Source organism: Sorex araneus, chromosome 3 (genome assembly GCF_027595985.1).
Source record: "Sorex araneus isolate mSorAra2 chromosome 3, mSorAra2.pri, whole genome shotgun sequence".
In the NCBI taxonomy this organism is placed as follows: domain Eukaryota; kingdom Metazoa; phylum Chordata; class Mammalia; order Eulipotyphla; family Soricidae; genus Sorex; species Sorex araneus.
This window is the reverse complement of record NC_073304.1, coordinates 193,007,548-193,034,604: the sequence shown is the minus strand read 5'-3', so window position 1 is coordinate 193,034,604 and position 27,057 is coordinate 193,007,548. Positions and strand designations below refer to the sequence as shown.

Sequence of the window (27,057 nt, the reverse complement as noted above, 5' to 3'; positions counted from 1 at the left end):
TCAAACAAACAAAAAATATGGTTCTCCAAACACCACTGAAAGTGACCCCTGAGCACTGAGGCAGAGGTAGCCCCCAATCACCCAGGTGTGACCCAGATACAGATATACCCAGATGCAGATCCTGATTGGGATTATCCTGATTGGCCATATCCTTGATTCTGTGACCTTTTTCTGTTTGCTTATTTGGGGGTCACATCTGGCAAGGGTCAGAGGCTACCCCTAGGCTGGTCCTCAGGGGTTACTCCTATTGGTGTCAGGGTACAATTGGTGCTGGGGTTGGAACTGGGCTTCCTGCATGCAAAACATGTGCTCCAGATTTTTTTTTTTCGCTTTTTGGGTCACACCTGGCTATGCACAGGGTTACTCCTGGCTCTACACTCAGGAATTACTCCTGGTGGTGCTCAGGGGACCATATGGGATGCTGGGAATCGAATTCGGGTCGGCCACGTGCAAAGCAAACGTCCTACCCATTGTGCTATTGCTCCAGCCCCTCCAGCTTTTTAATTATTGTTTGTTTTTGTATTAGGCCTACACCCGTTGATGCTCATGGGTTACTCCTAGCTCTGCACTCAGGACTTACTCCTGACAGTGCTCAGGGGCATGTGGATGCTGGGGATTGAACCTGGGTTGGCCACATGCAAGATAAGCACCCTACCCACTCCAGTATTGCTCAAGCCCTGGCTCCAGTTCTTTACATCATCTCACTTGCCCAGCTTAATACATACTTTATTATTATTTTTTTTTCTTTTTGGGTCACACCCGGCAATGCACAGGGGTTATTTCTGACTCATGCACTCAGGAATTACTCCTGGCGATGCTCGGGGGACCATATGGGATGCTGGGAATCGAACCCAGGTTGGCCGCGTGCAAGGCAAACGCCTTACCCGCTGTGCTATTGCTCCAGCCCCTTAATACATACTTTAAAACAACAATAATTTTCAGAATTACCAATCAACTCATGTCACATAACTAGCTAAATACCAGTAGGTTCATGCTTTTTAAGTGGGTCTCTTGAACCACATAAGCAAAGAAAGTGCTTTCCGCAAGCCAAAGGGATGTTGGCTATTCTTTACAGGAAGCTAAATGAGTCTCCTTGGACTTCTTCTTGTAACAAACACCACTAGAATTATGACTTTGGAATCATTTCCATTGCAAATCCCCTCTTTCCACACCCCTTTAGAAGGCAGCTGTAATATCTGGCTTCTAACCAACCCCTGCTATACCAACAATTCCCTAAACTTTATTTATATTTCATGTGCAGTGTGTTCGAACTCTTGCTTTCCCAGGTGCCAGATGCTGGTTTGGACACACTCCAGTGGAAAGTGCTTGCCTGTAAAATAATGAAAGTAAAATGCCGAACAGGCCACCTCTTTATATCAGACTTGTACCTAGCATGCCAAACTTAAGTACTTTAATAATGACTTCATTATTTTCCCAAATGTGCAATTCCCTAAATCCCTTCTGCACCTACCTCCACACCAAATACTTTGAAATTGTATAGGATGTAAATGATTACAGTCCTTTTGCATTTGTTCAGTGTTTATTCGAAAACGTCCAAGTGTAACAATCTGTTACAAGGAATCAGAGAGATAGTAAGGCTGGTTAGCCCTTGTCTTTTAGGTGGGTGGGTGGGGAAATGGTGGTTGGGCCACACCTAGCGATGTTCAGGGATTACTCCTGGCTCTGCACTCAGGGATCACTCCTGGCAGTGCTCAGAGGACCATATGGGATGCAGGGGATCAAACCCAGGTCAGCTGCGTACAGTGCAAGCTTCCTAACCACTGTACTGTGGCTCTGATCAGGGCTTGTCTAGCCAGGTTCAGTCCCCAGCACTACTTATGGTCCCCCAAGGCCCATCAGGAGTGATCCTTAGCAGTCAGTAATAATCCCTGAGCATAATGGAATGTGCCCCACAAAAAACAAAAATGACCAGTGTTTCCAGGTCATAATGGTGTCTACCAGTATATCAAAACATAATTTGGATAAGAAGATAAAATATGGGGCTGGAGCGATAGCATAGTGGGTAGGGTGTTTGCCTTGCACGTGGCCGACCTGGGTTCGACTCCCAGCATCCCATATGGTCCCTTGAGCACTGCCAGGAGTAATTCCTGAGTGCAGAGCCAGGAGTAACCCCTGTGCAGGTGTGACCCTCCCACCAAAAAAGATAAAATATTTTGTGTATGCATGCATGTATGTATATATTTATTTAATAGTCCTGGGAATCGAATCCAGGTCTCATGGAGGTAAGAAAGGTGCTTTATTACCTGTTATAAGAAGTCAGAGAGTGCTCGCTTCGGCAGCACATATACTAAAATTGTAACAATACAGAGAAGATTAGCATGGCCCCTGCCCATGGATGACATGCAAATTCGTGAATCGTTCCATATTTTTAAAAAAAGAAAAAAAAAGAAGTCAGAGAGATAGTAAGGCTTGTTGTCGTTTGCTGGGGGGTGGGGGAGTGGGGGAGTGGAGAGAGTCGGGAGGGGCGATGGGGGCAGAGAATGGTGGTTGGGCCACACCTAGGGATATTCATGGGTTACTCCTGGCTCTGCACTTAGGAATCTCAGTTCAAGAAGATAAAAAGTATTTAAATCTCATTTTCATAATTTTATTATTATTATTTTTAAAGTTTTGTTGTTTTGGGGCCACACTCTGTGGTGCTCAGGGCTTACTCCTGTGTCTGTGCTCAAAAATCACTATTGGTGGGAACTCAGCAGACCAGATGAGTGTTGGAGATTAAACCCTGGCACAGCTGCATACAAAGCAAGTGCCCTGCCCTCTGTACTATCTTTCAAGCCCGTATTAATTGATATCTTTTTGGGAGCCCAAATGCAGTGCCAGGGGTTCGAACTTGGGTTTGCTGCATACAAGGCAAGCACCTCATCTCCTATACTATCTGTCAGTTCCTCCACTCCAGCCCCTCCAGCCTATATTATTTATTTATTTATAATTTTTTAATTAAAATGTTTTTAATAGTGAATCACCATGAGGTACATACTTACATACTTACAAACTTTTGTGTTTGTGTTTCAGTCACACAATGATAGAGTACCCATCCCTCCACCAGTGCCCATTCTCCATCACCAATGATCCCAGTATCCCTCCCACCACCCCCACCCCATCCCCCCTCACGCCACCTCTGTGGTAGGGCATTCCCTTTTGCTCTATCTCCCCTTTTGGGTGTTGTGGTTTGCAATAGAGGCATTGAGTGGCCATTGTGTTTGATCTATAGTCTACATTCAGCATGCATCTCCCAACCCCAGTGAGCGGGTCCTCCAAGCACCCTTTACTTCGTGTTCCCTTCTCTATCTGAGCTGTCTTTCCACCAGCATGTGAGGCTGGCTTCCAAGCCATGGGGCAAACCTCCTGGTCCTTATTTCTACTATTCTTGGGTGTTAGTCTCCTGTTCTGTTACTTCATATTAAATATGCAACGCTTCACGAATTTGTGTGTCATCCTTGCTCAGGGACCATGTTAATCTTCTTTGAATTGTTCCAATTTTAGTATATGTGCTGCTGAAGCAAGCACTATATTATTTATTTTTAAAAGACGCTGTTGATGGGGCTGGAGCAATAGCACAGCGGGTAGGGCGTTTGCCTTGCACGCGGCCGACCCGGGTTCTAATCCCAGCATCCCATATGGTCCCCTGAGCACCTCCAGGGGTAATTCCTGAGTGAAGAGCCAGGAGTAACCCCTGTGCATCGCCGGGTGTGACCCAAAAACCAAAAAAAAAAAATAAATAAAAAATAAAAGACGCTGTTGCCTGTGCTCAGGGGACCAAACTGTTTCTGGGGATCAAACTCAGGATCTCACACCTACTAGGCATGCACTTTACCACCTGAGTCACATTCCCTGGTCCTCATTTTTAGGATTTTAAAGCAAATTAATAATTCAACATTTGCTATAGTAATAGCTCATTTGGGGGGGAGTGACATTGCAACCTGATTGTGCTCAGGGCTTACTTCTGGTCCTACACTCAGGGATCACTCCTAGTGGTGCTTGGGGGACCACATGGGGTGTCTGAGATCAAATCCAAGCTGGCTGTGTGCAATGCCAGAGCCCTCACCTTTGCACTGCAGCTCCGGTACCCAGTATTATTAGCTTTAAGATACTTTCATGAAAGTGATACTTCCCTTGTGCTGTAGGAAAATATTTTCCCCAAAGACTCACAGAACTTTGGCATGACACTAAAAATTGATTCAGAATTTTCCTTGAAGCCCCAAACCCAAGAATTCAACTTGTGTAATGAGCAGCAGTATCAGTGGATTGAAGAAATTGGAGAAAATTCTTGGATAATTCCAATTCACTTGTGGTTCCCACTTCCTTGCCTTCACCTGTTTACGTAGGAACAGTTCACAGAGCTGAAAACCAGTACGATTTCTTGTTCTAGCCCTGACAAGTTGAGAATCTTTGGCATGAAAATGCATGTTTATGCCCTAAGTTTGCGGTTATATTCTGAGTTTTCAGTGAACCCCTGTGAAGTGTGCTGTGATCGTTGTATTTGGAAAGCAGCTATAAAATAACAAAAATATTCTGCTTGGCTGCCAGTATCTTTTTCCCATACTGCGCGTTGGTGAATCGCGTTTCCTTTTTCACTCTGTCCATTAGGTGGCAATAGATGCCCAAGAAACCGCAGAGAGGGCGGGTAAGAGGAATTCCGCTGCTCGCCCAGGTAGCTGAGCAGAGGGACACACAACTGTGTGCCCTCTGTGGCGGGGTGGACATGGCACACGTTTTTATTTTTTCCTGTGTGTATGTGTGCGTGTCTGTGGCTGGAATACTTGCCACAGGCTGCCTGTTTAATTCAAATTTTCTCTAAGCACAGCACGGCATCCTGCCAGCTTGGGGGGAAAATAAAATTCCCTAGAATTTTCCTCAGCTCTCAGCAGGCTTGATGGAAGTGATGGAAGCGGTTCAGGAGCGCAGCAGGCATTGATTTAGAGATGCTGGGGCACGCGGCATGCGCTTGAGGAGGGGGGAAGAAGGCCACTCGCGGCGGGAACAGCCTGCGCCCACGGTGTGCCCAGCGCCCCGATGAGGAGTCAGACAAAGAAACAGAAGGGGGGAGCGTCCTCCTGCGGTTCACTCAGAGCAGAGAGCATGGAACGCACGCAGGAGCGTGGCCAGGGTGGACGGGAACGCACGCAGGAGCGTGGCCAGGGTGGACGGGGGCGCGGCGGTGCGGAAACCTGCTAAGTTCCGTCCGTGCAGCACGAGATGTCAGAGGGGCACGGGACGGTGGAAGGGCTGGTGTACGGAGCGCGGGGCCAGCGCGGGAACAAGACAGGGAACTCGAGAGGCTGGAGGAGTCGGGCGAGAATTTCAGGATTCCGGGAGCGGGGAGGAGACGGAGAGAGGGTCGAGGCGACGCCAGCCTCAGAAGGGTCCTGTCTCCTTTGCCCACCGAGACGCCTCGTCCGCTCACTCTGGCCAGAGCGGCGGCGCACTCCCGGCCGGCTTCCTAGTCGGGATTGTCCCCGGCGCGCGGTGGCGGGGCAGGCGTCCGTCGCGGCGGTCGCGGACTGTGCGGCGGGCGCGCCGCGCGCGGCCCGGGACCGCGGGAGGGGCGTGGTCAGGCGCGGGGGCGTGTCGGGGGCGTGTCCGGGGCGGGGCTCCGGGTCGTCTCGCGCCCGCCGCCGCCTGCGCCAGCCGCACGGACCCAGGCTGCGGGGTCGCCAACGCCTGCGCGCCCGCGTGCCGGGGCTGCGGTGGGCCAGGATGTCGGGCTTCCTGGAGGAGCTGCTCGGCGAGAAGCTGGTGACGGGCGGCGGCGAGGAGGTGGACGTGCACTCGCTGAGCTCCCGCGGCATCTCGCTGCTCGGGCTCTACTTCGGCTGCAGCCTGAGCGCCCCCTGCGCGCAGCTCAGCGCCAGCCTGGCCGCCTTCTACGGCCGCCTGCGGGGGGACGCGGCGGCGGCGGCGGCGGCGGCGGCGGCGGGGCCGGGGGCCGGGGCCGGGCCGGGGCCGGGGGCCGGGGCCGCCGCCGAGCCCGAGCCGCGCCGCCGCCTGGAGATCGTCTTCGTGTCCTCGGACCAGGACCAGCGGCAGTGGCAGGACTTCGTGCGGGACATGCCGTGGCTGGCGCTGCCCTACAAGGAGAAGCACAGGAAGGTGAGCGGCGCGGGCCTCGCGGGCGCCCGGGGCCCGGCAGCCGGGGCCGCCCCTCGCGCTTGGCTCCCCCCCTCCACCCTCTGGCCTCAGTGTCCCCTGCCGCCGGCCGCCCCCTCTCCTAAGGACCCCGCGGGACTGGGCCTCCGTCCGGCGCCCGCGGTGGAAGTTTGACACCCCGAGGATCTCCCCGCCCCCCCAGGTCCCAGCTGGTATCCGGAGGAGTGGACAGTCTCGGCCTCACATGTTGGGACTCACTGGGGGTGGAGGGAGGCGGAGGGGGGCGCGCGTGGGGTCTGGGGGCCCCGTGACACCCCCACCCCACCTCTACTCTAGAGGCGTGGGGGGCGGGGTCCTTCCTTCCTGGGTCCCCCAGACTCTGCAGATACCTGTGAGGGGTGGGGGAGCGCGCGAGCCCCCTACCCATAATGCCCAGACCAGGAAGTTTCCTTTCTTCCCGTAAGCGATCCTTGTGGCTGGGGCCCCCCTCCCGCGGTGACCCCGGGACCTGCGGGGAGAGACGGAGCCCGGACACCCCGCGCCCTGGCGTGGCCGACACTGGCCGTGGCTTTGGGCGAGACGGAGACTCGCTCCTCTACCCTGCTTCCCTCCTCCCGCCCCCGCCCCCCGTTGAATCAGTGGCCACCAGGGAGCTTTTCATTGTCTCGCTGTCCAGCTCTCCTCCCCCTGACGCCTCCTGGGCAGGGGAACAGCCCGGTCCTTGCAGATCTTGGTTGCTGGTGGCCACGCTTGTCCTTGCAGCACTTGGAATTAAATGCTGAACCGGTCCCATAATGTGCAACCAGACCAGAACGAGGATATTACAAAGGAAATGTTAGATTTCACCTTTCGTGTGTGTGTGTGTGTGTGTGTGTGTGTGTGTGTGTTGGAAAAGATGTCTGTTTCAATGAAACGAATTCAGGAAATGTGATGCACCGACACTGAGAAAGTTTTTGGAACGCTCCTGCTCTGTGTGCTGATGCAACAGTGCGAGGCCAGCCCTTTCTTCGGGGGAATCTTTCTGGAGTGGACTGGAGGACTTTCCCCGGGACCTCTAGGTTCTCCAGGGAGAAGGGTAATGGCATGCCCTGTGTGCTGTAATGTGGACAGAATCTTGTGAAGAAGCATGATTTAGATTTAGTGCGAGCAAAAGGAGGCTTCTACTGTGCCCCCAAATGTCTCCAATAAATCATCCATCCCACGGAGTGGGAGGTACAGGCGTGGGATTTAAAGTATGAATTACAGTTTAACAAATTGAGTTTATAAATTTAACATTGGGAAAGCATGGGTTCACAAGCCACTCAGAAAAAAAATTGACATTTTAACCACCTTTTAAAGGTGATTTTTTTCCCTCCACTTCTGATTGATATGGATGATAGACTATAAATGGCCAGTGGCTGTTCTTTTTTTTTTTTTCTTTAAAAGATGGGAATCCTTTGTTTTCGTTGATGGTGATGGTGGGCCCTGGGGACGCCCGAGTGGTAGGCAGTGCTGGGGATTGAACTGTGTGGGTTGGCTGTGTGCAAGGCTCACCAGCCTTGTTACGGAACATTTCTGTTATGGACCAAACTGTAAAATTATGTCCTTATTGGGAAATGGAAATGATTTCTGGCACTTTAAAAGATAGAGTGTTGGTAAATTGTTAGACCTAAGACCAATTGTGCATTTCCAATGGGGAAAATAAACTTGCTGGTTAGCTACGAGATCAAGCAAATTGAAATGTTTGTAAACGCTTAAATAACTTTTCTTGAGAAAGGAGAGTCTTTGATATGACATAGCACATGCCTCGTCCTTTATGTATGCCCTGGCCTGACTCGTAGTGCCTTTGACACAGAGAAAAAGAGCTCTGTGGTCCTCAGTTGAACCTGCTAATTCCAGCAGAATGGGAATTAGCAGGTTCTGACATTCCAGCAGAATGTCAGAATCTGACAGAATCTGATCCTCTTCTGAAAATTCATTTCAAATGCCTCACGTGCCCACACGATGTTAGCATTTCTATCACTCACGAGATTCCCTAATTCCTGTTTAACAGTTTACTTGCTCATGAAAACAAATCCTTTTTTTGGTGGTGGTGGGTGGGCGGGTAGGGGTCTGGCCCACACCCAGGGATGCTCAGGGCTTACTCCTGGCTCTGTGCTCAGGGATTACTGCTGGTGGGACTTGGGAACCATATGTGCTGCCTGGGATCTAACCTGAGTCAGCTGCATGCAAGGCAAGTGTCCTACCCACTGTGCTGTTTCTCCAGCCCTCCACCCCCACCCCCAGCTGTGTTTTTATGAAAAACACACTCTTGGAAGCTACAAGTGCTGTGTACTTGCTTGAAATAAAAAGAGATGTAGAACAGATTTCTTTTCTATAACTTGGTATTTTTGTCTCTGAAATCGGAGTGCTTAGAAGTCTGTGAGCTTGTGAGGCCAATTCTATGATAAGAAAAGGGGTTTTTGAGTGAAGGGGCCAGAGTGATAGTACAGCGGGTGAGGTGCTTGCCTTGCATGTGGCCCACTCGGGTTCGATCCCCAGCATCCCATATGGTCCCCAGAGCCTACCAGGAGTGATTCTTTCGTGCAGAGCCAGGAGCAACCCCTGAGCATTGCGGGATGTAGCTCAAAGACAAACAAAAATTCTTAAGTGAAAAGTCAGGGTACCCCAGCTCAGGGAGACACTTCCCTTCTTATTGATGGACTCTGTCCGTGCTGATTCACCAACTGTAAAAGTAGCCTTAAAAGAAGAGAATTTTGTTTTATGCTAAAGGGAAACCAGAGTTCCAGATTACTAATTTTTTTAAGTTCTCATTAACATTTGTTCTTTAAAAGCATTTATATACTTCTTCCCGTAGGGATAACAAAGGATATGGTTCTAATTAGTTATTGGCTGGCATTTCTCTAAAGAAAATTGAAAAATTATGGTGGGGAAAGAAAATGCTGTGTGGCATTTCTTTTTTTTCTTCTTCTTTTATTAATTTCCCCTTTTTATAGTAAGAAAGTTGGGATAACCGTGTACGTTAAGCCTACATTTTGTCTGGTTCTTCTTTCCCTGATTGGAGCTGGGAGAAAACACAATATAAAGGGATCCTTGGATCTGGAGAGATAGTACAAAAGGTAGGGCACTTGCTTCTACAGGCCGACCTGGGTTCAGTCCCCAGCACTCCATATGGTCCCCTGAACTATCACCAGCATAGCCCTGAGAATACTGGGTGTGCCCTGCCTCCCATCAAAAAAAAAAAAAAAAAGCAAAGTAAAAGGATACTAGCCTCTTTAATAAAGACTTCTTTATGGAAAGTTGCCCTGTTTCTGCATGTTTTAGCAGTTTTGTTTTGTTTTTGGCTCACCCCTGCAGGGTGCTAGGGGACCATGTGGTGCTGGAGATTGAACCTAGGGCTCACACATGCAGAGCATATGCTCAGGCTCTCTGGGCCATCTCCCCAACCCTGCAGAAATAACTGAAACTTCATATGTTGACTTCTAAGCACACACATTTAAATAGGCTATATATAAAAAAATAAATAGGCTATATCGATATTGTAATTCTCTGATAATAGAATCTCATTGAAGACATTTAGGAGAGTAGTTTTGTCAAGCAACCTGTAATTCTAAGATCAGTTGACTGTGCTTCAGTATTTTTTTTTCCCTTTTGGGGAGGGGATCATATCTGGCTCAGGAGTTGCTCAGGGCTTACTCCTGGCTCTGTACTCAGGGATCACTCCTGGCAGTGTTTGGGGCATGTATGGGTTGCTGGGGATCAAACCTGGGTTAGCCGCATGGAACGCAAAAACCTTATCCACTGTGCTATCAACACAGGTTCTTTTGTTGTTGTTGTTGTTGTTGTTGTTGTCATTGTTATTTTTGGGCCATACCTGGCTTTACTCCTGGTTCTGCACTCAGGACTTCTGACAGACTCAGAGACCATACCGGATACCAGGGATTGAATCCAGATTAGCTGCATGCAAGGCAAGCCCCTACCCATTCTTCGATTGCTCTGGCCCCAGGAATGATTCTTTTGACCCTGCTGTATCACTCTACCTTTTCTTTTAACTTTTTTTTTTTATTGGGGGGGGGTGCGCTGTTATCGTTGAGGCTGCACTGCTTGATATATGCTTGGTGGTGTTTAGGGAACCATGCAGTAGTGTCAGGGATCTAATCCAGCACAGACAAGAGACATACTCTACCACTTGATTTACATCCCTGATGCCCCTACCCCTCACCTTTTATTTTTGTTTTTGGGCCATGCCTGGTGTTGCTCAGGGCTTACTCCTGGGCCATACTTGGAAGTGCTCAGGGGACCATATGTCATGCTAGGGATTGAACTGGGGTCTGCAAGTGCAAGGCAAGCATCCTACCCACTGTACTATCTCCCTGGCATTGTCTCCTCTTTTTGATATGGGCCACTCCCAGCATTGCTTAGGGTCATCCATGGAGTGGTTCTCACCAGGACTACACCTGGCAGTACTGGGGACTGTGGGGTCTGCAGAGCAAACCTAGCCTTACACTACAAGGTATCTGACCTGCCACTTGAGCTGTCTCCTGGCCCCAATCCTTCCTTCTTACTTATGAAAGGGAAGAAGATGACAGAAAAGCACTTTGAAGACAGAGATTTTCTGCTTTCCATATAAGAGGTCTGGACCAGCTGGAACAAACTCCTTTAGTTGACTGTTTCTGGGGTTTAGATCAGTCTAATAAAAGATAAAAGTCTGATTAAAGTAGTAGAAACAATTTTCCTTGAGAGACCTCTTCCTCTCCCCATAATTTGCAATGCTTCTTTGGGGAACCATACCCAGTAGTGCTCAGGGGCTACTCCTGGCTTGTCTGTTGCTTGGGGCTCACTTCCTGGTCATGCTAGGTCCTGGTGCTGACAGGGATTGAACGTGGCTCTCCAGCATACAAATCATGTACTCTGGCCCATTGAACTCTCTCTTTGACCCTTGCAATGTATTTTTCATTTCATTTCTCTTTTTCGCATGATGAAGCTGTCTCATGTAGTGGTTAAGCATGCAGGTGCATGGGGCCAGAAATATAGCACAGCAGGTAGGGCACTTGCCATGCACCAACTCTGGTGCAATCCCCAGCACCACTTATGGTCCCCCACCCAGTACCCTCCCCTCCAGGAGTGATCCCTGAGCACTGCTGGGTGCAGCCCCAGAACAAAACTATATTTATTTGTTTTTATTTATATATATATAATATATATACATATATATATATTTGGGACTGGAGCAATAGCACAGTGGGTAGGGTGTTTGCCTTGCACACAGCCGACCTGGGTTCGGTTTCTCCGTCCCTCTCGGAGAGGCAGGCAAGCTACCGAGAGTATCCCGCCCGCATGGCAGAGCCTGGCAAACTCCCTGTGGCGTATTCGATATGCCAAAAACAGTAACAACAAGTTTTTCACAATGGAGATGTTACTGGTTCCTGCTCATGCAAATCGATGAACAATGGGACGACAGTGCTACAATGCTTATATATATATTTATAGGCTGATCTGCCTGCCTGAAATCAGGTCTGGCTCTGCTATTATTACTGTGTGACCATGTCCAAGTTATTCTACATCCCTGTGCCATAGATTCTTCATTAGTAAAATGAAGTTAGTAATCACACCTGTCTCAGGGTTTGCGAGAGAATACACACAGGCCTGGCATGTCAGTTTATGCTAATTCTTGTTATTTATTGGTGGTTATGACAGTAATCCTTGTCATGGCTGAACCTTTAAAATATATCATGTTACAGAATTGCAAAATGGTAAGGATGGCTTGCTGCCGCCGCCGTGGCTGCTGCTGCTATGCTCAGAGCTTTCTCCTGACTGTGCTCAGGCATCACTCCTGGTCCTGCTCGGGACACATCGAAGGTGGGTTGGCTGCATGCAAGTCACGTGCTTTACCCCCTGTACCCAGCCTCTCTTGTCCTCTTGCCTTTATTTTTCACTTTTCCAAAAAATGACTTCTTACAAGCATACGAGGGGACATGGTAAAGGAGTTGAATGAATTGCCCTCGAAGAGATTATAATTGTGGAGAAGGAAGTACAAGAATGAAGCCATGGACACAAACGAGTGTAGAAAATACTGTTATAGTTCTAGGATAGCAGTGCTGCCCTCGGAACCTTTTCCGTTGCTGTCTTTAGGCCGCATCTTGGCAGTGCGCAGGGCTGACTCCTGGCAGGGCTCAGGGGACCATGTGCAAGGCCAGCCCCCTACCTTCAGGGATAGTTCCTCTGGTCCTCGAGGGGAACAGCTTCAAGAGATGAGCCACCCTTCTTGAGAGTTGTGGCGTACTGGGTGATCGTCTGTGGTTTGCTCCAGCTGGGGCTTCTCCTGCAGATCTGCGGCATCACTTGAGGCCACCTGGCAGTGGCAGGCAGGTGGCTCTTTCACCGGGGAAGTAGACAGTGCCGGGGCTCTGAAGCCGTCGAAGCAGCGCCCCAAAGCAGAGCCACCTCCCTTTCCTGCTCTGGAATGCTGAAGGGTAGGCTTGTTTGGGCTTGTCGTCGCTGCTGGCCTGGCGCATGTCTTCTGGTTAGTGACCCGGGCCTCACTGATGAGATGCCACCGCTCCTGCTCATCCTCGTGCCTGCTAACAGGGCTCAAAAAGTGACCGGCGCCGTGGAAAGCTGTGGGCCTTGGGGGAGACTCATAGATCTCACTTCTCCCCCCTCCCCACGTCTATCACTGTTTCTTTTGGTGCAAGGCCTTGTTTTAATAGCTGCACACACTTGACAAAGAAAGCTTTGTGTTGTGCTCAGCTGGGATGGCGGATGAACAAGTCCCTCAGGTTGGGGGAGGCCCTTTTTTTTCTGCTAGGGTTTAAGGCTCTGGGACTCTAGAGAGCCCCGTTCAGAATTAATCTGGGCTTCTTACTACATGGATTTCTGTTTTAGGGAGAAAGAATATTCTTGGTATAGGATAGGTTTTCTTTCTTTTTTTTTTTTTTTTGGTTTATTTATTTATTGGCAGTGCTGGGAATTGAACCCCGGGCCTCACACATGCAAGGCAAGCACTTTACTGCTGAGCCGTATCCCCCTCCCCGGTATATATATTTTTTCTTTCTTCATGACCTGAATTCCCAGCGGTGCTCAGTGTTAACCGCCAGGGTGCTTAGTCTTCCGTATTTCATTAATTTACCATGATGGTTATTCCAAGGCCATTAACAGAAAATGGCTATGCATTTAAGGTCTTTTCGCTGATCCTGGCTTTCCTGAAGTTCTTGCGCACTGTTGCTGTAGATCTCGCCTTGATTGGGTGCGGAGAGCTGGAGCGCCGGCTTTGTAGGTGCCAGCCCTGGCTTTGATCGTGGCACTGTGCCTGCAGGTTCCATTCCGGCACTGCACGGGACCCTAGCACCATTAGAATGGTTCTTGAGCCATTTGTGTGGTACAAAAAACAAAGCGTATCTTGCTTTTAATTCTATAGTTGCTTTTGGGGGCCACACCTTGTGATACTGGAGGGACCAGGCCCTGCTTGGGTGCTAACAAATCATACAGTCTCACCTTCAGAGCTATTTCCCCTGACCTCATCTTGCTGTTATTTTATTCTAGTTTTGGGGCCATACCCAGTGGTGCACAGGATTTACTCCTGACTTTTCACTCAAAGAGCACTCCCGGCAGTGCTGGGGACCATGTGGGGTGCTGGGGATTGAATCCAGTCAGCCATGTGTAAGGCAAGTACCCTACTTAATGTACTATCATTCTAGTTACCTCCCCCTTGCTGTTTTGTTTTGCTTTTTGGGTCACACCCAGCCACGCTCAGATTACTCCTGGCTCTGCACTCGGGAATCACTCTTGGCGGTGCTTGGGGGACCATATGGGATGCTGGGGTTTTACCTGGGTCAGCAGTGTGGAAGGCAAACACTCTACCAGCTGTACTATCCAGCTGATATTTTGTTTTTGTTTTGGGTCACACCCATCGATGCTCAGGGGTTATTCCTGGCCCTATGCTCAGGAATCACTCCTCGTGGGGCTCAGAGGGACCATGTGGGGTGCCAGGGATCGAACCCAGGTCATGCAAAGTGAGCGCCTTACCTGCTTACCCTCTGTACTGTTGTTCTACTCCCCCACCCCACCTCCCACTCTATTCCCTTGCTGTAATTTTTATTTATTTATTTATTTATTTTGCTTTTTGGGTCACACCTGGCAATGCACAGGGGTTACTCCTGGCTCTGCACTCAGGAATCACCCCTGGCGGTGCTCAGGGGACTATATGGGATGCTAGGAATCGAACCGGGGTTGGCCGTGTGCAAGGCAAACACCCTACCTGTTGTCCCTTGCTGTAATTTTTAAATTCAGAGTTCTTGAGTCTTAAGAGTCATTTTTTTGGGGGGGGGGCTCATCTTGTGGTGCTCAGGTGATGTGGGAGATGGAACCTGGGACCCCTGCTTGTCCAGCATGTGCTTATTCTGCTGAGCTCTCTTTGGCCCTTGGGTTTTGTCTGGTTGGGGACCACACTTTGCAGTGCTGTGGGGCTATCTATTCCCAACATATTGCTTGGTGTGTCACTCCCAGCTGTGCCCTGGGGACCAGGCAGCATAGGGATGGAACCTGGACCTCCTGCCTGCACATTGAGATCTCCCTGGCCCCCAGAGACATATTTTTTGCTTTTGTACCTGGTGGTGCCCAGGAGTCATTCCTGGCGGGCTCAGGGAACCAATGGGGTGCCAGGGATTAAACACAGGTTAGCCACATATAAGGCAAGCAACCCTCTCCTCTGTGCTCACTCTCCAGCCCCCTCAGCAGTCACCTTGATTCTCCTCTGCTCTTCACATCCAAAAGGGAGCGAAGTCTTGTTGATTTGGTCTTCTAATAGCTCTGGACGCTGACCCTTTTTCTCCATCCCTGCCATCACGGCTGGACTCCTGCTTACCTTTTCCTAGGGCTCCTTGCTGCCAACTGTGGCCCCTTCCATCATTCTCTAGACCAGTATCTCTCAACTGGGGGGCACATGGCCCTTTGTGGGCTCCCCAGGACATTTCAAGGGGGCCACAGGTAAAAATGGAGCAGATGGGGGTCCAGGGCTTGACACTAGGGTGCCAACCAACAGGGCGGGTGTGTTTGGGGCACAGGAGGGAAACAAGGTTTGAGAGGGGGCTACTTGGAAAAAAGTTGTGAAACAGCTCTGGAGTGTGGTCCCCAACTTTCTCCAGCCTCCTCCCTCCTTTGCGGTACGTCCCCCCAACTGCACTTTTGGAACTTGTAAAGCTAGTCCTGGGTTCTCTGCTGTAAGAAGCGATCTTGTCTTTTACCTCTCAGTGGGATGTTTCTCAGAGCTTCCATAAAGCCTTTGTATAGATGTCCTTGCCCTGAACTTTTGGTGATTTTTTTTTCTTGGGGGGGTTTACAAATATGAAGGTGCTCAGGGCTTACTTCTAGCTCTGTACTAAGGGACATATGAGTTGCAGTGTGTGTTTCACAGTTAAGTAGCTAGATATTAACATTTCGTATTAGGGTTGGGACTTAATTGATAATTATATATGCCTACAAGATGTGGGTGGTTTTTCTTAGGTTTTTTTTTTGTTTCTTAATGAAGGCTCTTTCAAGCCAGTGAGCACATGGATGTGTAGCTCCACTTCTGAAAATGGGAAAAGGCTCCGCTCTTTCATTTCCTAAGTGACAAAATAAATAAATAAATAAATAAATCTGAGTCCGCTCAGATACTCAGGAGACATATCCTTCTCTCCTTCTGTGCTTTTATGTTTCATAGTTGGTGTTTCTCAAGCCTTTCTCCCGTGGAACTCAAATTGCATGCATATTACGTCTTCCAGCAAGTCGTAATCAGTAGATATTAAGCATTTTAACTTTCAAAGTGTATGCGAGTTGGAGAATGGAAGCAAAGAGAACCGATTATTAGATCAGGGTTACAGTGTTGGATGAAAGGGTTCCGCTGAACTCCCTTCAATTCAACTCGGGTCTTTCTGTTCATGAAATTGTATCTTAAAAAAAAAAAAAAAAGGTTCACATCAAACATTCTCCAGGACAGAGAAGGGAGCCGAACATTCTCTTTTCAACAAATGACTCCCTGCGTGGATTCAGTCTGGATCTGCATAGCAGACTCTGAAATAAGATAGAGGGAGTTTAACTGCCTAAAACATTTGCTGTTGCCTGGAAGACCGGAGAAGCAGACCTTCTTTTTTTTTTCGTTGCTGCCTTTCCGCCGTGGTGGTTTCTAAGGGCCTTTTAATGATTTGGCTTTTTTTAGATCAGTCATCGAAGTACCCCTGCTCCCCTTCATCCTATGCAAAGCCCTCATGGGTTGTTTCACTGCTTTTGTTCAGAGACAAAATTGAACTTCAGGTATCCTGCCGAGATCCTGGGACTAAATCAGTCTTCCCTTTTATGAGGTTTTTCAGAAACTGCTGTTATAACTTCCAGTGAAATCTCAAACATGTGCTTTCTGCTTTATGACAAGTAAGGAGTATAGTAATTGAAAGTTGCCTGAGTGCTGTTATTCTGGAGTGAAACCCCGTAATGGAAACTTTTGTTCCGTGGCATCTGTGATTAAAAGCAAACATAAATTTTCTGCTGTTTGCTGGTCATAACTCTTGGACCAGATATACAATGTGTTTTTGTATAAACGACACTTCAGAAAACCATTAAAGAAAGAGCCAGTTTAACTGAAAGTTCAGCTAACTTCTTCTTACATTTATCCTCCACTCCCTGCTGAATTTTTGTGATGCAGATGCTGACCACAGGTAAAGTCAAGAATTATTTCTCTGGTGAATAATGGTTTTTATCTTGGAGCATTGTTGAATAGCCATAAAGCAGGGTGTGGTGAAGTTTTGCTGTTGTTAAGGATAAGGTTTCTTCCCTGATTTCCCCAGGAGAATTTTGTCCAGATGGATTGGTTTTGCAGGTTTTTATTTGTCGTCTTTGGTCAATATCCTTGGGATAAAAATCTGAACAGATTTAGTCTGTTTTTAAAACCAGAAGACATTGCCTTTCCCCCCCCTTTAAATGTGATCAGGTCAAGACAGTTTTCTTTTGATCATGGTGGCTCACAGCACAGCTGTCTCATCTGTTACTCATTTTTCAGGGTCTGATGTGAAATATGAAGATTGGATAGAACAATGGGCAATGGGGGAAAAAAATCACAACACCAGGGCCCAAGAGATAGCACAGAGGGTAAAGCCTTACACATGGCTGACCCAGGTTCGTCTCCGGCACCCTAGATGGTCCCCTGAGTCCAGCAGGAGTGATCCCTGCAGAGCCAGGAGTAAGCTCTGAGCACCGCCCAGTGTTGCCCCCCCAAACCAAACAAAAACAAAAGGAAAAGAAAGAAAAACCACAAAGTCTTCCTCTAAGGCTCGGTGTTTCCCAAACTTAGTTGGCTTGTTGCTCCCGTTCAGGAAAAAGAAAAGAATTAGTCAGCACCCCCTCCCCCCCAATAAATCTACCAAAGAAAGTGGAGTTTCTTTCTCTTAAAAAAAAGGGGGGGAATAAAAAAAAAAGGGGAACAAGGGGCTGGAGTGATAGCACAGCAGGTAGGGCTTTTATCTTGCACAGGCTGACCCAGGTTCGATTCCCAGCATCCCGTATGGTCCCCCAAGCACCGCCAGGAGTAATTCCTCAGTGCATGAGCCAGGAGTAACCCCTGTGCATCGCCGGGTGTGACCCAGGGCAAAAAAAAAGAACAAATAGAAAGCACCCCCAACTGCACCAGAAGCTACTACCGTCCCTCACCCTGGGTCGTTCCAGTACACATGCCCTGTCTGGGCAGTATTGTCCACTTTGGAAAATCCTATTCTGCATGGCAGTGTATGTGTGTGTGAGGGTAGAGTTGTTTCCACTCTGGACTTGTGCCTGATGGCATCTTAGAAAAGCATTTATCCCCTGGTACCTTCAGATATGCTTACTGGGGCTGGAGTGATAGTACAGCGGGGGTCGTATTTTCCTTGCATACAGATGACCTGGGTTCAATTCTGTCTTGTCCCCTGAACCCACCAGGAGTGATCCCTGAGCACAAGCTAGGAGTAAACCCTAAGAACTGCCATGTGTGGCCCCAAAACAAGCAAACAAAAAAGTTTCATTCCTTGGTAAATGAATGACAAACATCTGTTGTTACAATGGGTACCACTATAGACTCTGATCTACACGTCCTGGGTTTGAATCCACTTCTGTCACTTTTACTTCATGCTGGAGGTGCTGGTAGGGGGGTAAGGTTGAGTGGTTTGGGCCACACCCGGCGTTGCTCAGTGGTTGTCCCTGGTTCTGTGCTTAAGAGCGACCCCTGGCAGTGCCCAGGATAGAACTGGGGTCACACGCAGAGCCAGCGCCTTAGCATCTGTACCAAGTCTCCAGTGTCCCATCCTGTCACTTTCTTGTAATATGACTTTGGTGCAGCTTACCTAATCTAGCTTCCATGTCTCTGATTCCTGCTCAGCACTGGAGAGATTACTGCCTTCCTCCTGGGGTTGTGGTTCAGGATGAAAAGAGTTCACAGTGGAAAAGGCCTAGAAATGTGCCTGGTGCCTGGTTCGTTGAGGTGTCGTTGAGATGTTTTCCTAGGCACTTGGCTGTTTCATTCCCTATTTCATGGTTATTTGGGGGGGCAGGAGGGGAGAATGCTCAAGTGTTTTGTATTTCTTTGTGGTCCTTCTGTCTCCCCTTCTGTCCCTCTCAGCACCTGCTTCTTTCAGCTGGAGTTTTAGGCTCATGATCTGATTTCTCTTCACTTTCTTTCTCGGATAACAAGAGTAACTTGACTGTTGTTGCTGTGATGACATATCCATGTCTTTGATGTCATTCCAGATCATCTTTCTGAGTAATTTTCCTCAGTGACACTGAATAAATTCTATCTTCACTTTAAAAAGTTTTTTTTTTTTTAAATTTTGGAGCCACATCTGGTGCTGCTTAGGGCTTACTCCTGTCTCTGTGCTCAGGGATCACTCCTGGTGGTGCTGAGGGGAAGAAGGGACTATGAGGTGCCTGGGGATTAAACCGGGGTTTTCCATGTGCAAGGCAAGCACCTTAACTCCTTTACTACCTTTCTGGCCAATTTTTGTTAGTTTTGCCTTGGGACCATACCAGCCGAGCTCAGGGCTTATTCCTGGAGGGACTCAGACTTGAAGGTTGAACCCAGCTCTGTTGCATGCAAGGCAAGCACCTTTCCTGCTGTACTATCTCTCTGGCCTCATGGCCAGTTTTATTTTAATCCAAATAAAGGTCTGTATATTGTCTTTAGTAGCTCTAATCTCTAATGTGTCACTTACCAGATAGTTTTCTCATATTATGTATATGTGTGTGTATGTGTGTGTATTGTCCTCTTCTTTTAAAATTTTCTTTCCCTGCCTTTTCTTAGCACTAACTTCCCCCTTTTATCCAGGTCTGTAGAATACTGACTCCTGGTCCCAAGGGGCCTCACTTCCTGTAGCTGAGGGTCCAGGTCTCTGCTGCCTTGCAGATAGTGATGGTTCGAATGTATTCTGTCACTGTCTCTCCTCTCTGCTTGTCTCTGCCTGGACCCTGACCTCCAGCTACCTCTTCCTCCTCATGACAGGAGCTGTCAGAAGCTCCAGGTTTGCTTCTTCTCTGAGCCCCAGAGGAAGGAGGCCAGGAGGCGACTCTGGGGAGTTTCCCCAGCCAGCGTATGTGATATGCCAACAGCCAGGCCTGCGTCTTAAGAGATGGCCCTTCTAGGAGGCTCGCCAAGGAGAATAAGGGTGTGTTCCCAGGGAAAGGGGAAGGAGAGCTCTAGATTCTGCTTGTTTCCCGGCTCACTCTAGGACAGATGCCCAGTGTCTGGTCACCAAACTGGCACAGGTTAATAAGAGTTAGAATCCCTGGCACTGCATATGATCCCCCTGCAGCACTGGCGGGTGTGTGTGTGTGTGTGTGGGGGGGGGTTATACCTGAGCACAGAGTCAGGAATAGCCCCTGAACACAGCCAGGTGTGGACCAGAAGCCGCAAACAACACCTAAATGGCCCCACAGGATCACGTCGCCACAGCCAGCAATCTCATCACTGACAGCCCACAGGAAGAATATCAGTCTTCAAAAGGGCCAAAAGGGGAGATTCGGCAGCAACTGACATCCACCCTAAAATAGATCTGTAAGCTCATAACAGCTATTAAACACACAGGGAACAAAAGAGATCAATTTAGAAGCAAGCCTGGTTTCATCAGACACAAATCTTTTTTTCTTTTTTTTCTTTTTGGGTCACACCCGGCAATGCACAGGGGTTACTTCTGGCTCCACACTCAGGAATTACTCCTGGCAGTGCTTGGGGGACTATATGGGATGCTGGGAATCGAATCCGGGTCAGCCACATGCAAGGCAAACGCCCTACCCGTTGTGCTATTGCTCCAGTCCCGGACACAAATCTTTTTTGTTTGTTTGGTTTTTGCTTTTGGGGCTACACCTGGTGGTGCTCAGGACTTACTCCTGTCTCTGAGCTCCGGGATCACTCCTGATGGTGCCAGAGATTGAACCCAGTTGGCCATGTGCAAGGCAAGTGCCCTCCCCGCTGTACTAGCTCTCTAGCCCCTAGCAAGCTGTATTTTATATAGCGTATTAGAGGATATTTTCACATATCCTCTAATAACTATGTTTATCATATGGAGAAATCAGCTGAATAACAGTACAACTCAGCATATTTTGAGTTGGCTGCATTTGAGGTCATTTGAACATTGATTAGCAGACCACCATTAGCCTTTGGGGACTGGGGGCAGAGGGTCACTTGTGGTGTATGGTGAGACTCCATCCCAGAGCCATTTGTAGCAATTGCCTGAACAAAGGTCTGGAGGGGTCACGTAATTCAAAGGTCACAATGTTATTGTGGATGACCACTGGCAGCCACAAAATATTTCAACAGACTGTAAAAATTGAATCACTCTAAATAAGTGGATTCTTGGGGGTGGATGGGGGCGGACTGGGGACACACATGGCTATGCTTAGGGGCTATTCCTGCTTCTGCACTCGGGAATTACTCCTGGCGGGGCTCTTGGGAGCATATGGGATGCCAGAGATCTCAGCAGTGTGCAAGGCAAGAAGCACCGTAAAGATGACACAAGGTCTGGGGCTGCCTTCTTAGTTGTTCAGGTTTAAGACTGGTGTAAAGGATGTTGGCATTTTGGTTGACAAACAAGTGAATAAACACAGGTAGCAGTGATTATCAGGAAAGCTAATGCAATCTGAGGCTAAATTGTGGCAGTCCAGAGAGATACAGTGTAGAGCAAAGAAGGTGATAAGCTTTTCTTTGTGTCTGCGGCAAATCACGCTCTATGTGTAGATGGAGGGGCTGCTCGGTAAGAAAGGGCACAGACAAACCCAGGGAGGTGCGATGCAATTATGTCACTAAACCATTTGGGAGAGGGGCAGTATGGCCGGTCTGAGGATTTACCAGTCCCTAGGGAGAGATTGGCTCATGCCAAAGTGCCGTGCTCAGGAGATGGCTGGTGGCGATCACCTAAACAGCTGTCTAGCCTGACTAGAGATTCATTTTCTCTCCTCTCTGTCCCACACCTTAAAGAAGGGTCACTTGTAGATCAGCTGGGAACGCTGGTTGTGGTGTATTTGTTTCCTGCAAGACTCCACCGAAATTGTTACGATTAGACACCCCAACAGTTAATGTATAGTTGAGAGCACCCTGTTCGTATAGGAGAGCTGAACTTGGCAGAATACCATGCAGAATGCTGTGGAGAATTCTTAGTGCTGAAGGCCCTGCGGGCAGTCCTGCCTCCTCACCCCAGCCCAGTACCCTCTTCCCCGGCTGTCATTAGGACACTAGCAGCTGAGAGGAACCTTTTCATTAGTATCACCTTCCCATCAGGTTCTGGGTGGGCTAATTAAGTTTGACATTTTGTTTCAAAACTAGCAAAAGGCTACCATCAGCTACAAAACTGTACTTGTGCAGATAATTTTGCTTTTCTTAATATTTGACTTCTTAGGGCAAGTGAGTACATTTGTTTTGAAGTTTTTTTCCTTATTAAAAAAAAAAAATTCCCCCCCCCCCCCTGGGCAGAGCAATAGTACAACGAGTAGGGCACTTGCCTTGCATGTAGTTCCCTGGTTCAATTCCCCAAATCCCATATGGTTCCCTGAGCCCTGCCAGGAGTATCTTCTATGCACAAGCAAGGAGTGAGCCCTGAGCAACTCTGAGTGTGACCCCAAAACCAAAATATATATTTTTTTCCTCCTTGATGAGAATCTGTTATATGCTTGGCAGTTTGGTGTGGAAGAATTCCCAGTGTTAGGCCCAAGGATGAATTGGAACTAACAGCCTGGAAACTGTTTCCGGGGGCAGGGAATCACTTTCCCAGGTTTGCAGGTCACTGGCTTCAACCCTTGGATGCATTATTTTAAGCTTTTACAAATGTTCCTAAGAGTAAAATACTACTTAATACCACTCGAACATGTTCTCTCTCACTTGGATTTGTGGAAAGTATTAATTTGCAGGGCTGTGAGGGAATGCTCTTGAAACGCTTTTTGAAGTGCTGCGTTCCTGGGAAGGCTCAGCTAATGGCTTGTTTTCTGAGCTCTTCTGGGTCTGTCCTTTTGGTGGTGCGGCCGCAGAGGCTGTGCTGACCCGGCGCGTCCAGATCCTGGGAGGAAACGTGCCTCTGCCAGGAGACCGGGGTTTGTCTGTCTGTGTTCCTACCCAGCACAAATTATGGCCTTACTGCTGTTTACATTAAAAAGTCATTTATTAAAAAAAAAAGTCCTTTATATGCTTTTACTCAGCACATAAACACTCTTTTTCCACTGATTATCTCTTTTTTTCCATTTGCAAGGAAAAACCAGCATTTCAGCTTTCACTTGTAAAAATTATTATTTTTTTTCCCTACAGATTACTGCTATTCAAAGTGTCTTATAGATACTTTCAGAAAAAGAATAGATAGGCTCTGCCTAAATTAGTGTATTTTTGTTAGGCAAATGGATTTAGCATTTTAAATTAACTTTTTATCTGCCGAAAGGAAGGATAGTGTCATCACATTTACTTTTTTTTTTTTTTTTTTTTTTTTTTTTTTGCTTTTTGGGTGCTCAGGGGTTACCCCTGGCTCTGCACTCAGGAATTACACCTGGCGGTGCTTGGGGGACCATATGGGATGCCGGGGGATTGAACTCGGGTCGGCCACGTGTAAGGCAAACGCCCTAGCCCTACCAGCTGTGCTATCTCTCCGGCCCCATATTTATATTTTTTTCAAACAAACAAAACACAAACTAAATGAAAAGCATGTAGGGAAAATGAGGTTTCCCACTATCTGTTTGTTTTGTTTTGGATCACAGCTGGTAGTGCTCAAGGCTGATACCTGACTTTGTGCTCAGGGATCACTCCTGGCGAGGTTCAGAGGACCATATGGGGAACCACGATCAAACCCAGGTCGACTACATGCAAGACAAGTGCCCTACCACTGTAGTATTTTTTGGCCCCCATGAATATTTGGTTTACTGAAGGGAACAAAGATGTGCCCTGGCCAGCCACGTGTATTACATAGTATCTTTGGTGGTGACTAATCTGTGGCAATAGCTCCAAGCTCTGAGTTAGTTGAAGAAGTCTACTCTGACTATTGTTATCGTGCTACCATGAGTTTGCTTTATTCAGGCGGGGTGGATTTAGATTGTGAGCTCGTAAGAGACGTTCAGATTGTAAGAGGTGTTCAAAATGTGATTTCTTTTACTCAGAAAAGCTCCTCTCCATGAGTTTAGGAATGCAACCCTTGTTTTGAGGAAAAATGTGCAACATTACATCAGAAGCTTCTTTTCTGGAGCTAGAGAGAGAGTACAGTGAGAGAACAGTAGCTAAGTTGCTTGTCTTGCATATGGCCCACCCCAGTTTGATTCCTGGTACCACATGTGGTCCTCTGAGCATTGCCAGGAATAATGCACCGCTGAGCACCGACAGTGTGGCCCCCAAATGAAATCCAAACAAAAAAGAAGCTTTTCCAGAACATTCCTTACTGTTCCTATACAGGCACTTGAGAAAGCTTCTGATTCTGTTGTAGGTTCATCAAGGCTTGGTTCTTAAGAAAGGCCAAAGTCGGGGGAGGAGGAGAAGAAAGGTCAAAGGTTTTTTGTGGGAATAGATGCATTGATAATAAAAAAAAAATCACTAACTCAAACTTTGCAAAGGTCCAGTGAGTCTTAAGAGGGGACTTGAGAGTTTAAGTTTGATAGCAGAATGGAAGGGGAATTAGTCTTAGTTTAGAAGTGAGAATATTTTCTGAACAGTGAGTCATAAATGAGATTAAGTGCAAATCCTGGGCTTAGCATGAGGCTCAGTAGTAGAGCGCATGCCTTGCCTTTGTGAAGTCCTGGGTTCAGTCCCCAGCACTGGCGCAACATGTGTGTGTGGTGGGGGTGGGGGTGGGGGGAGATTAAGTCCTATAGCCTAGAACAGAACTATTATGATGCTGACTTGTTTTGCATTTATGAAGATACTCCAGGCTTGGTGGTACTCAGGAGCTATTTTGGGTCAGTGTCAAGGGTCACTCTTGGAGGTGCTTAGGGAACACTCCGGTGCCTCCTGCATGCAAACATGTGTACTAACCAATGAAGTTTTTGTTTGTTTGTTTGTGGGCCACACCCAGCAGTGCTGGGTGGCGGGGGGGGGGGGTGGGGGGGGAGAGGGCTGCTTCTGGAGCTGTGCCCAGGCATGAGCCCCGCAGTGTTTGGGAGGCCGTTTGTGGTTCTAGAGAATGAGCAGGGGCTGGCTCCCATGCTCTCCAATCCAGTGGAGATGTTCTTTAAAGCGACACATAACTGTAGATTATTGAAAATGTCCTAAATGCTCATCTTGGAATGGCTAAGTGAACTATAGTGCTCAGGACCATGTTGAACAGCTAGTAAAAATGGAGTTAATGGCCTTTGCAAGAACTGACGAATACTGTATTAAAAAGAAAAAGAAAGAAAGAAAGAAAGAAAGAAAGAAAGAAAGAAAGAAAGAAAGAAAGAAAGAAAGAAAGGAGAGAGAGAAAGAAAGAAGAACGCAGAGGAAAGAGAAAGAAAGAAAAGAAAGCAAAGAGAGAGAAAGGAAGAAAGGAAGAAAGGAAGAAAGAAAGAAAGAAAGAAAGAAAGGAAGGAAGAAAGGAAGGAAGGAAGGAAGAAAGAAAGGAAGAAAGAAAGAAAGCTCCGAAATTAGGTAGATACCATGATTACAGCGTTGTTTAGACAGATGTATGAGAGGGGAGACTGAATACCACAAATTGCTTATCGTTCTATTAGGGGGTGGCGCCTGGGTAATAGCCTCTGATTTCCAAATGTCCTGACTGTAGTCATTTTGATAATGAAAACATAAATACTTGTGAAGAAAATAACGGGACTCTCTCCTGAAGGAGAATGCAATTGGTTTTCAAATGATTTCTCTGAGTGCTGGGTTTTTCCCTCTTCTGTTTTAGTTGGCAGTTCAGTGGCATTTTCCGAAGACCCGTAGGTAACCTTGGCCATCGCTGGCTCTGACTGAGCGAAGGAACACCAGGGCACAGAGTCTGTCCCAGCCTCCTCCCTCTCCAGCACTTTCTGAAAAGAATAACTCGAAAGTGACCTTTTAAAAGGAGGGGGAGGGCAGTCTGTTGGATTAAGACAGACAGATATTGCAGATATAAATAACCCTGTGGGAAGGAAGGGGAAAGATGAGAAGGAGGAGAAAGTCCCCTTGATCCAGCTAAGGAAGTCCTGGGTGGACAGAGCTGGCTGGCGTGAGCCGAGGGACTGTGTGCCGGGGAGCTGCGGAGGGACATTGCTCCTCCTTTTCTTGTGGGAACATTTTTGCCTTTAATAAGGAGGAAAAAAGTGCTCCTGGCAGCTGCGAAATGTGCTTTAGATGATGCTGATTGGGAGGCGCAACTTGGGGTGTGAAGACTGACGAGCTGACAGCTGAGGCCTGTCTTTGGGGTGATGGGCACTCCTTGGGGGCTTGGGCTCGGGAAGAGAATGAAGATCCATAGTAAGAAGCAGATGCTTCTCTTACCAGTGAGACCAAACCCGGTCCCTATAACCTCCCCCTTGTGCCAGGTTGCAAAAACACATTCTCTCTCTCTTAAAAAAAAATTCTATTTATTTATTTATTTGTTTATTTAGTTTGGTTTTGAGGCCACACATGGTGATACTTAGGGCTTATTCCTGGCAGGGCTCAGGGAACCATTTGGAATGCCGGGGATCGAACCCGGGTCATCGGGATGCAAGGCAAGTGCCCTACCTGCTATACGATCTCTCCAGCCTCCACTCTCTCTGTTGTTGGGTTTTGTTTGGATCATAAAGAAGAATTTCTGGATGAGTGGTTTCTGTCAATAAAGGAAAGGAAATTCCTCTAGTAATTTTCCACCTCTGTTAGTGTTGGGGAAGAGAGTCGGGTGGGGGTGGGGGTGATGACAGGGATGAAGAAGCGCCCACACTGCTTTCTCTCTCCCGTGTGCTCAGGTTACTCCAGTCAAGTCTGCGCTTCTCACTGCCTTGAGCTGGCACTGCCCGGCCTCAGGTGGGGAGTGGAAGGCTCTGGATCCCTGCTCCCAGGGGCTGTTCTCACTTCGGTGAGGCCAGAAGAAATGGTCCAAACCCCTATGTCGACCTATACCTGTGTATGTGACATGAGAGATACAGGGTATTGTGATGGCGGATGTCTGGGAATTGGTTAGTGATGGGGTTGCCAACAGGAGCCCTGAGCACGAGAATTCTGGAACATGGTCAGCCAGCGAGTGTCCAGAGAGGCTGACCCTCTCACTGGTCACCTGACTCAGACCCATCTCTCATTCTGAAACTTTGTGTCCCTGAATAATGCCCTTGATTCGTCTTGTTTTGGTTTGGGGGCAGTGCTCAGGGCTTATTCCTAGTACTGCTCAAGCATTACTTCTGGTGGGGCTTGGGGGGACCATCTGGGGTGCTGGGGGTCGAACCCAGGTGCACGCAATACCCTGATCACCATCCAATCTCTGCAGCCCAGTGCTAGAATCTCTTTTGTACCTCAGTCGCTTCCTCCGTTAGATCGGAATGCGTTAGTACCAGCCTTGCAGGGTGTCATGGAGGGCTGAGGTCAAGGCCTTG

General features: G+C 48.2%; 1 protein-coding gene and 2 non-coding genes across 3 annotated transcripts in view; 2 read left to right on the top strand and 1 right to left on the bottom strand.

The window, feature by feature from the left end:
* Positions 1-2,284: 2,284 nt before the first annotated feature.
* On the top strand, positions 2,285-2,391 carry LOC129403822 (U6 spliceosomal RNA). Its single transcript, XR_008629483.1, has one exon. It is a non-coding gene; the product is annotated as a U6 spliceosomal RNA (small nuclear RNA).
* Positions 2,392-3,421: 1,030 nt separating this feature from the next.
* Positions 3,422-3,528, bottom strand: LOC129403836 (U6 spliceosomal RNA). Its single transcript, XR_008629496.1, has one exon. It is a non-coding gene; the product is annotated as a U6 spliceosomal RNA (small nuclear RNA).
* Positions 3,529-5,621: 2,093 nt separating this feature from the next.
* Positions 5,622-27,057, top strand: part of NXN (nucleoredoxin) — a 170,471-nt gene continuing 149,035 nt past the window's right edge. The window contains exon 1 of the mRNA XM_004604992.2: positions 5,622-6,111. Coding sequence (XP_004605049.2) covers positions 5,719-6,111 — 393 coding nt within the window. The 5' untranslated portion in view covers positions 5,622-5,718. The remainder of the gene's footprint in view (positions 6,112-27,057) is intronic.